The sequence below is a fragment of the Asterias rubens genome, chromosome 11 (assembly GCF_902459465.1).
Source record: "Asterias rubens chromosome 11, eAstRub1.3, whole genome shotgun sequence".
Classification (NCBI taxonomy): domain Eukaryota; kingdom Metazoa; phylum Echinodermata; class Asteroidea; order Forcipulatida; family Asteriidae; genus Asterias; species Asterias rubens.
The window spans coordinates 17,570,364-17,580,538 of record NC_047072.1 but is presented as its reverse complement, the minus strand read 5'-3'; the positions used below and the strand labels follow the sequence as shown (position 1 = coordinate 17,580,538).

At 39.6% G+C, this 10,175-nt stretch overlaps 1 protein-coding gene across 1 annotated transcript; it reads right to left on the bottom strand.

Moving 5' to 3' along the window:
- Positions 1-1,116: 1,116 nt before the first annotated feature.
- LOC117296294 (telomeric repeat-binding factor 2-like) lies at positions 1,117-7,986 on the bottom strand. The gene is made up of 10 exons (XM_033779143.1): positions 7,798-7,986; positions 6,638-6,870; positions 5,820-5,927; positions 5,078-5,230; positions 4,255-4,375; positions 3,463-3,655; positions 2,806-2,893; positions 2,431-2,666; positions 1,701-1,834; positions 1,117-1,542 (listed from the first exon to the last, which is right to left on the bottom strand). Exons 1-10 carry the CDS (start codon positions 7,910-7,912, stop codon positions 1,298-1,300), a joined length of 1,626 nt encoding a protein of 541 aa, XP_033635034.1. The 5' UTR covers positions 7,913-7,986; the 3' UTR covers positions 1,117-1,297.
- Between the last annotated feature and the right edge of the window lie 2,189 nt (positions 7,987-10,175).

Here is a 10,175-nt window from a genome sequence, read left to right as displayed (position 1 = left end):
AAACCATAACAGTTATATTTGTGGTAACTTGTGGAAGTAAAGTGTCTTATTTTATTCTGTACCCAAAAGCAATAAAGCAATTAACTTTGTAAAAGTAATGTATTTCTCAGAAAATGATAAATAAATGTTGGTTATTGAAATGAAAAACAAACAAACTGTATTTTGGACTGTTTTTTTTTTTTTTTTTTTTTAAATTAATGTCAATTAAAGCCATTGGTACAAACACTTTTGGTAAACAGTATTGTCCAAAGGCCTACACTGTGTGTCTCACAACTTATATATAAAATAACACACCTGTGAAAATTTAGGCTCAATCGGTCATCAGAGTCGGGAGAAAACAACGGGAAAACCCATACCTTGTTTCCGCAAGTTTTGCCGTGTCATGACATGTGTTTCAAATAAATCCGTAATTCTCGATATTGAGAATTGATAATTGTTTTAATGTTTTCTCAAAAAGTAAAGCATTTCATGGAATAATATTTCAAGAGAAGTCTTTCACCATTACCTTCTGTAAGCCCTGTATAAGTGTAAGTTATTTGTAAATCTGTGAACTTCAATTTTTTTTCTGTTCCGAAAGTGTATACATGTAATGGCTTTAAGGCTAAAAGATGATGCTCATGATTTTTACTTTTTGCCAGGATTTGTTTTTACATAATAATTAATAAAATTGTTTACTAATTAGTGGTAACTTTGAGTGATTTGTGAGAAAAAAAAGCGACGATTTGTGGAAGAGTATAGGAAGAACGCGACGACTCGTTAAAGAGTGGAGGTTAACCCCGGTGTTTCTAGTTCACATAGCAAGGACTTACAGTTAAAAGTTACCTCAGGGGCTTGCTCCTTGCGAGCAACAGCGATTACACTCACTCATGAGGTATCCCTGGTTCCATTTCCATTACCAGAAATATAATAACAGTAACAACAAATAGAAGTAAAACAACAATAAGAACATACGAGATGTAAAACTTGCATCAGGGATAAAGAATATTCATTTTGGTTTTTTACCCATACACCGATGTGTGTCAGCACTGTATACACAGTACTTTTCCCGAGTCCTGTGAAAAACATATCACAGGCATATTACTCGAGTTGGATTCGAACCCACGACCCTTGCAATTCTAGAGCAGTGTCTTACCAACTAGACTACCGAGGTTGCCCAGTAGCTAGATGCAGTTCGAATCCTATGGTTTGGCAGCGGGTTCCGCAACGATAAAGAATAGTCTGGGATAAAGAATAGTCATTCTGTTTTTTACCCATATACACCGATGTGTGTTAACACTGTATACTCATTTAAACAAACTCAGACTTCCTCATTTTTAACCATATTACGCCATTTATCCTTCAGATTGACGTTGGTCCGCCCGTTGAAATCGTACGCCATATTCATTTCAGACCACTTGCCGACGCCAAACCTATCCACGGCTTTCTTTAACAGCTTGCATTCTTCATAAGACCAGAACTGCTTCTTCCTACTCGGCTGTCTGAAGGCATGACTAGGGTTTAAACTATGCCGTAGTTTCGGCGACTTTAGGGTTGGGAAGGTCGCTAAAAATAGAAAAAGAAAAGTTGTTATACTGTGTATTATACCCTGCTTGAGCCCCAAAATGGTGACTTAAGTTCACCCGTTGCACAATGCTGCACAGATGTTCAGGCCAAATCAGCCTGTGATCTACCCAATGTACATGTAGATGGATACAACTTACTGGTGGTTATTCCGGAGCTAGACCCAGAAGACATAAGATCATCTGATGAGTCTGCCGCCCTCTCTGGCAGTGATGTGTTATCCCGGACCCTGTTTCTGTTTGGTTGGTACTGCCGGTCCCTGATTGATCTTCCCCTATGGAAACAGAAAAACGCAGAAAATTGATATCAAGATTTTACACCGGGTCCAAATTTAAAGCAGCTACTTAACCACAGACACATTGGATGACATCCTTATCTGGAATGTTATTTTGGACAAATTCGGTGTGAATTTTTTTTTCTTCGTCCAAAGCACTTTTAGATTTGTCCTAAATAGTTTGCCGACATCCCGAGGGCTGATGTTTTTATTCACCTAGACTTACCATTGTGTAGCGTAGTGAGGCTGGCACCTATCGTAACATGCTTCATTTCACCTACAGTGTATACAAAGATACATACATGTGATATCAAGTCATAACCTACGCCCAGTTTCATACTGCACTTTGCGTATTGTAAGTGTCAATGCGTCACGCTCCGCCAACGGTCAGTGCAAAAAATGACTTTGGGCAAGCAGGCTCTTCGTCACGAAATAACCCTCTGAAATGTCAAACTCACTTTGACTTATATGAGGCTGGAAGATGAATTTGGTATCACACGCGTGCTCGTGGAATACGAGGGAAAAATATAGCGTGTCTGCCTCCCAGCTCCTCCGTAGTCCACTGGCGCTTGAGTGAAAACTTACATTATTATTACCTCTTTGGAGTAGACACTGTCGGACTCTGGAGTCCAAGATCGTTGGGGGATTGAGGGTCTACTGCAGCGATCGGCGACTGGCTCTGATCCAGAGAGGGTGCATCGATCGGCGTCTGGCTCTGATCCAGAGAGGGTGCAGCGATCGGCGACTGGCTCTGATCCAGAGAGGGTGCAGAAGACGCGTTGCTTGCATCTCTCGAATTTGCTTTCTGTCTCTTCGGCAGAGAGTCATCTTGCTGTTAGAAAAAAAAAAAAGAGAGACTTCGTTGACAAAGGGTTGATCAATAAATAATAAGACAGAGGCAAGTTGGATTTGAAAATTTTGCACTGAAGTATTATGATTAATAAGATAGATAGACTCAAGTTTGGACTTACAAACGGATTAGTCGTTCCTCTGATGTCCGTCCAGTCTTCGTCTGTCAGTGAAGGCACGGCAGCTTCCAACACTGCCAAGGTGTAGACGCTTATAGGTATTGCAAATAAAAGAATCTTAGAGAACTCAACAAAACAGAAGTCTATTGTTTTGTATTAATTGTTTATTTATTTTATTATTTTATTTTAATTCTTCGGACAATACAATAATTATTATAACAAGCAGAGGTCGTCCAGGGAAAAGCAAAAAAAAAAAAAAAAAACTGTCATAAAAAAAAGATGTGCAAAAAAAAGCAGGCATGCATTGCATGCAATGGCGCCTTTGACAGCCAGCCACATCAACCTAGTATGACCATAGAGCATAGCCATAGATCGAAAGTGTTTGATATTTCCCAAAGGAAGGAAAACCCTATGGTCTGGAAACCCGTGTGGCAAAGCAGAGAATCAACACACAACTCAACTCACATATGGCCCTGGCAGGGTACGAACGAGGGTCACCTTGGTGAGAGGCGAGTGCTTTGTGCACAAGCCAACCATGCCACCCTATAATTAGCTTGCATTGTACCAGACAATGTTCAAATCTAACACCCAACTGGCTTATTCAATGAACTTTTGCTGAAGTTGGGCGGGAAAACCTAAAATATAGTCTTCTTTACGTACCTCTTTTCACGGTCATTACTGCCTCCCTTTGTCCCTCTACACTTTTTCTTGCGTGATGAAATAAATCTCAGTCCCTTCGGAGTGCCACAGTTGTCATCAGTCTCGGAAGTAGTCGACCCATTCTCGTTCGATGCTTCATCCAGCATCGGATGATCACCTCTGTCCAACCTGCTGCGTGACAGCTTCCGGAGACCTAAAAATCAAAAGTAATATTCTGTTTTATAGTTTCATAAAAGCCTGCAAGCACAAAAACTTGATAGGCACAGAAAAGTATTACTATAGCAAGCGCTGGCCAAAATGACACTGAGTTATATGGTTGTGACTTTTGTCCTACTCAATTTTTGCTTATTTGCTGCTTAAAGGCAGTGGACACTATTGGTGATTACTCAAAATAATTATGAGCATAAAAGCTTACTTGGTTACGAGTAATGGAGAGCTGTTGATAGTATAAAACATTGTGAGAAACGGCTCCCTCCGAAGTGACGTAGTTTTCAAGAATAATTTTCCACGAATTTGATTTCGAGACCTCGGGTTTAGAATTTGAGGTCTCGAAATCAAGCATCTGAAAGCACTCAACTTTGTGTGACAAGGGTGTTTTTGTTCTTTCATTATAATCTCGCAACTTCAACAACCGATTGAGCCCAAATTTTCTCAGTTTGAGATATACCAACTGTGAAGACTAGTCTTTGACAATTACCAATAGTGTGCAGTGTCTTTAACAGCTTTTTGAAATTGGGCCCAGAGCTTGGGTGAGCTAGACCGCTTGGCCACAAGATGCCATCTTATATTGACCTTTTAGCGGAGAGGATCGTCTTGAAGATGTGCCCTCACTGGACGAGTCAATAACCATCGATGACGACGAGGATTTGTCATCATCAGTGATTCCTTGTTTCTGTTCAGCTTTCTTTTGTACCTTGTAAATAAATCAAAACAATATTTAATGACCATTTCTTATTACAAAAATACTTCTGTATTACAAAAACACTTCTGGGCTTTTAGTCCCATTCGAAGGACGAAGCATCATGTTAAAGTGTCTTGCTTAAAGACACGGGTGTCAAGACTGGGACTCGAACCCACACTCTGCTGATCAGAAACACCAACGTTTGTATTCGGTGCTCTTATCCGCTCGGCCAGGATACTTCCACAATACTGACCAATACCTCTCTGTTGACCAATACATCATATTTAATACCCTGTTCTTGGAAATGATGTCTTTGTTCCGGGGTGCTAGTCAGAACCATATATAATAATAATAATAATAATATAATATCAAAATCTTATAGCCAAGTAACTACCAACTAGGTACTCAAGGCGCTTAGTACATACAATTTAACAGAAAGATTTTGAGACCCAATTATGTAGTACCTTCCAATAAGGGTTTATAAAGGTGCTACAGCGCATTCAGCAGCAACAGCCAGGCACAACGGGGCAAACCTCTTCTCTTTTCGATAAGTGCACTGGGTTCTTTTACATGCGTTACACAACACATGGGACAAACCACTTTACCGCTACCTGCAGTGTAGCCAGGGATGATTTAAATTACAATTCAACCTGGGAAGCGGCAGCCTGGGAATGCAACTTTTTAGTTCAGATATCAACTTTTTATTGGACCTACCGAGAGTAACACAGGAGGACTGAATGCGCTGTGAACCTTCTCTAAGATTGTCTTTGCTTCTTGTAGGAAGATCTCATAGGAGTGGAGATCCAGGAATCTCTGACTGACTTTCTTTTCATTAATGAAGGCCTGGAGCTGCCGCTGAACCTTGACCTGTCGCACAGAACAAAAACGCAACAAAATGTGGGTAAGGCGCCTCCAGACCATTCAACCCATGGGGTGAGCATCCAAGAAGGAAATAACTAATAAATATTTGTCTTTGCATTCTCCTTTTCCACACAGATATCCCCTTTCTGGCTTGCCTCATAGACAAAACAAGAGTGGCTCAAAACTGTGGATAGGGGGCCTCCAACTTGTGTGAACATCCAAGAATGAAATAAATAATGACCTTTTGTCTTTACATTCTCATTTTCCCCACAGATACCCTCCTTTTTAGGCTGCCTAATTCAATAATAGACCGATCCAATAGGATCCGCCCACAGCACATGTGTGAACCAAGCATACACGCACGCATGTTTGACTTAATTTGTCACCCTTTGGTTGCGCGATCAGGGTATTAATTGGTCAATACGCAATGGGGCGGAGCTTAATGGATCGATCTATCAATTCTACCTATTCCCACATTTGATCTTTTCCCTAGTGCTTCCAACTTCTTGTGGTCAAATCAGCCCCTAACCAGAGGAAAATTGCTTTGTCCCTTCCGGACCAAAGTTCAAGGCCTGAGACAGCATCTGTCACTTACCCTTGAGTTTGGTTTTGAAGGGTCTTCTTGTACAGTATCGCCAAATAAACTCAGGAACACAAGAAGGGCTTTGTTGAAATCTCCTGCTCTACAGCATACAATCACAGCCTTGCAGTTAAAATATCAAAAAATACAGCTTAGTAATTTGCTTAGTAAAAACAAGTTACCAAACGATAGCCTTCAAACTTTTGGTTGTCTTGTGTCAATGTGTGTTAGCAGAGTTCTTGTTTTTTTGCGCCAGGCGTGTCATCATTGACAGACGTGGCACACTAGAAATTTTCAACATTATTATTCTATATTATTGAAATCAACCATCTAAACGCACACAACTTCGTGTGACAAGAATGTTTTTTTCTTTCATTATTATCTCGCAAGTTCGATGACCGATTGAGCTCAAATTTTCACAGGTTTGTTGTTTTATGTTGAGATACACCAACTGAAAAGGCTAGTCTTTGACAATTACCAATAGTGTCCACTGCCTTTAACATGAAATTGGGTCCACACTTGTTTCTTCAGGATCCCTCGAAATTGTTCAACCTCGTTATTGGTGCAGTCACACTCTTAGTCTATAATGACAGAGTCAAACCACCCAAGGGAATTTCTTGCTCTGCCAAGAATTTTATGAGCAGAATTTTCTGCCTACATGAAATCGGGCCCATACAATGTTCTTGTTCCTTCACGATGTCTCATAGCTCAACTTCGTTCTTAGTGCCGTCTTACTCATTCTAACATGACAGAGTCAAAACACCTTTGGGAATTTCTTGCTTAGCCAAATTTCGGCTTTAAAAAGAGCTACATGATTGAAATCAGGTCCATACCTGTTCCTTCAGGATGTTTTGAAAATGTTCAACTTCGTTCTGCGTGCAGTCACACTCCAAGTCTGACATGACCGTTTTGAAACACCCGAGGGCGTCTTCGAGGGGCGTGCATTGTTGGTTGTCCTTATAAATGGCCTCGACATCTTGACCGTCAACAAGGCGCACCAGAAGCAGCAAGAAGTTAACGAGTCGGCACCTATGGGTATTGATGTCCATCTTGTGGCACAATATCCCTGATGATCGAAAGGATTTATTTTTTATTTTTTATAATTGCTCCGGGATTTAACATTAACAAGTATCATAGTAATAGTAATAGTATACTGTAACTGTGGAGCCGATAGCGGAACGATCCTCCTGAGTCCTCGTAATCATCATATCACGGACTCCATTCGTTTGTATGAACGAAAGAAGTTTGTTGCAAAAACGTAACCCTCCTCACGCCGTCGGGAGGAGGGTTAGGTTATCGCAACTACTACACAAAAGTTTTAGAACGAAAGGAGTCTGTTGAGTGTTAGTTGCCTTATAAAACAACTTAAGTCTTGAATTAAAATGAATGTCTGACCTGCGCTGCCGACCCCAAAAAATTACAACTGAACATTGAATGAATCTGAATGAGAAAAATGAAATCATGACACATGTTGTGTTAATCATATTATTAATTTATAACATCATGTTTATCATTTATTAAATTATAGACTAATAATTATCATGTTTAATGCAGTACGAAATGTCGGTGTTTCAAAATTCAATTCATTCACCAGGGAGATTTTCGAATTAGTTCATCAGAACACAGATAGATTTTTTTCAGGGAACTGTTTAGCTAGCTTTGCAATGAGGGTCTCAGTCAGTGGTCTGCTGAGTCGCACCTAACACACACACTGTGGTCATTAGGCAGGCTTATGAATATGAGTCAACTCGGTCCAAGGTGAACTAGGTCCCAAGTCAACTCGGTCCCAAGTCAAGTCGGTTGAGTCCCAAGTCAAGTCAAGTCAAGGTTGAGTTGACTTGGGACCGAGTTGACTTGGGACCGTGTTGACTTGGGACCGAGTTGACTGGGACCGAGTTGGCTTGGGACCGAGTTGACCGGTACCCTCATCTGCTGTGATGACTTCTTCGCGTCGACTGAAGAAGTGCAAAGAGAAGATGTGGTCAAAACTTACCTTGAAAAAGTTGTCTTTCAGATGCATTATCTATAGTGTCTTGTTCCTTGAATTCTTTCCAAAATATATCCCCCAGATGCTCCAGAATACACCCCATAATGGCACGTGAATCCATTGTTTTGACTGTGGAAATGCCTCACCGTTCTGTTGATGTTCTTTCGACTTGAAGAAACCGCCAACTGAATTACATGCTTGTTATTGTTGGGCGCAGTCTTGAGAATGGACACTTTTAAAATTTGTGCTGCGCCATTCTGTTTTACTTTCTGTAATTATTTTCAAAATTGCGCAGTACTATACGTCAGGCGCAAAAGGTAGAACACCGCGCATCTTCCCCGTTTGACAGTCGAGGAACATTGCAACCTCGTCACCATGGTTAGCGCACCGCCGTATCGATATTTCGCATCACTAATGTGCGGGAAGATCGTACGCTACCTGAGAACGAAGTTGGACCTGGGTTATTAGTAAACAGCACCCAGTCCCTCCAGATATAAAATCGCGGCCTGTTCCGCCTTTGTGATGGTATGTGGTGAATGCATCAAGAGGTAGCTCTTAATGCTTACCTCTTCTTTATGGTTTCGTTGTTATTAAACAATACTATATTAATTTCAGAACCAAAAGATCCAGTGTCCCGAGGAATTCTGTCCGCCGGGGATTCGTTCCCCCATACGATGGGAAATCAGCATGGGCTGAAGTAGTGTTTCAACAGAGGGCGCTATCAAAAGAAGTTTTATTTGGTCCAGTGCCTTTAAAGGCATGGACACTATTGGTAATTACTCAAATTAATTAGTAGCGTTAAACCTTACTTGGTAATGAATAATTGAGTGCTGGTAGTATAGCATATTTGTGAGAAAAGGCTCCATTGAAGTAATTTCTGTTTTTAGGAAGAAGTAATTTCTCACAAAAATATTTGAATTTGATTTCGAGACCTCGGAGTTTGATTTTGAGGTCTCGAAATCAAGCATCGAAAAGCACACAACTTGTGCGAAAAAGGGCGTATTTTTTTGTTCCATTATTCTCTCGCAACTTGACGTCCATTTAACATAAAAAAATGCTGGATTAAACACTTTCAAAGTGTAGTCACTCACCGAACTCATGAAGTGTTGGATTTAATTTTTTTTTAGAGTGTACTTGTTTAAAATTGGGGGGAAAGAATCAAGACATAAACAGGAAGAAACACACGGCAACAGCCACAAATCTTTGTTAATTATATTGTTTTTACTAGAAAAGAAAACACCGCATAAAAGCGCCGTGCCTTTCTCGATGTGTATCATACATGGTGATATATTAACCCCCTAAACCATATCAGCTAAAGTGTGAAGATTTGTACACTTATCATTTCTTATAGGCCTACTAAAGAAGTCCTCAAGTTCAATATATTGGTAATTTTGAGCCACAAAACAAAAGGAAACCACGAGAGCCACCAAACGAAAGGAAACCACGAGAGCGCCTTCATTACAACGTTTTTTCCTCCCTTTTCTTCATAAAATGGAGCCATTTCAAAGTGGCCTCAGATGGAACAAGGGGTCCTGCTGGCTATTTGTTCATAAAAGGTAAATGGAACACCCTGCATAAGGTAGACATCCAGTGCCAGTGTTTGATGACGTCAGTGCAAGGAATCAAAAGTTACAATTTATGGGTAAATTGATTACCAAGCGATTGGTGCAGCATTAAGATATTTCGAATGATACAAAGGTCAAAATAATCTGAACATTTTGTTTCCGATGAGATTTGTCGAGCTCCGCTTCACCCATTTTGATGACAGATTCAAAAAGTAAAAAAAAAAGTTCTTGATTTTTACATTTTCTCTTTAATAATCTTAGTGCAAATTCATCTACAATTGTTCCCCTATAAATCAATAGGATAAAGCATTATCCGTTTGTTCAAAGAAATCAACAAATGCCCAATTTCACAGCTTCAGGAAGTTTGGCTTATGCTTCAAAAAAACTGGTTCATCAAAAAAGTGTAAATTACTGTATCAAAAGATATATTGATTGAAAGGCAAGTAATCAATAAACCGATTGTAAATACCCAATAATCAATGAACGAATTATCGAGACCCATTAATTGATCACCAATATATATAATTATAAATAGAATGCCAATCAATTAATGAACCTATTATCAGCATAAAATCGGTAAACGAACCGATAACCAATACTTAATAATTACAAATACATTTCCCTAGAATTCTGTATAATACACTATTAATAAAATATCTAGATACTTCTTACATTATAACAGTCTGCTTTCTGTTCTGCATGTATTTAACACAACTGTTTCCAATATTAAAACAAAATAAAAGAAAATTCGCACAAAAATCCAAGACAAAAAAATTTGCCCAATTCAAAATTTATCTTTATCTTAAACTTCTGCTAAAA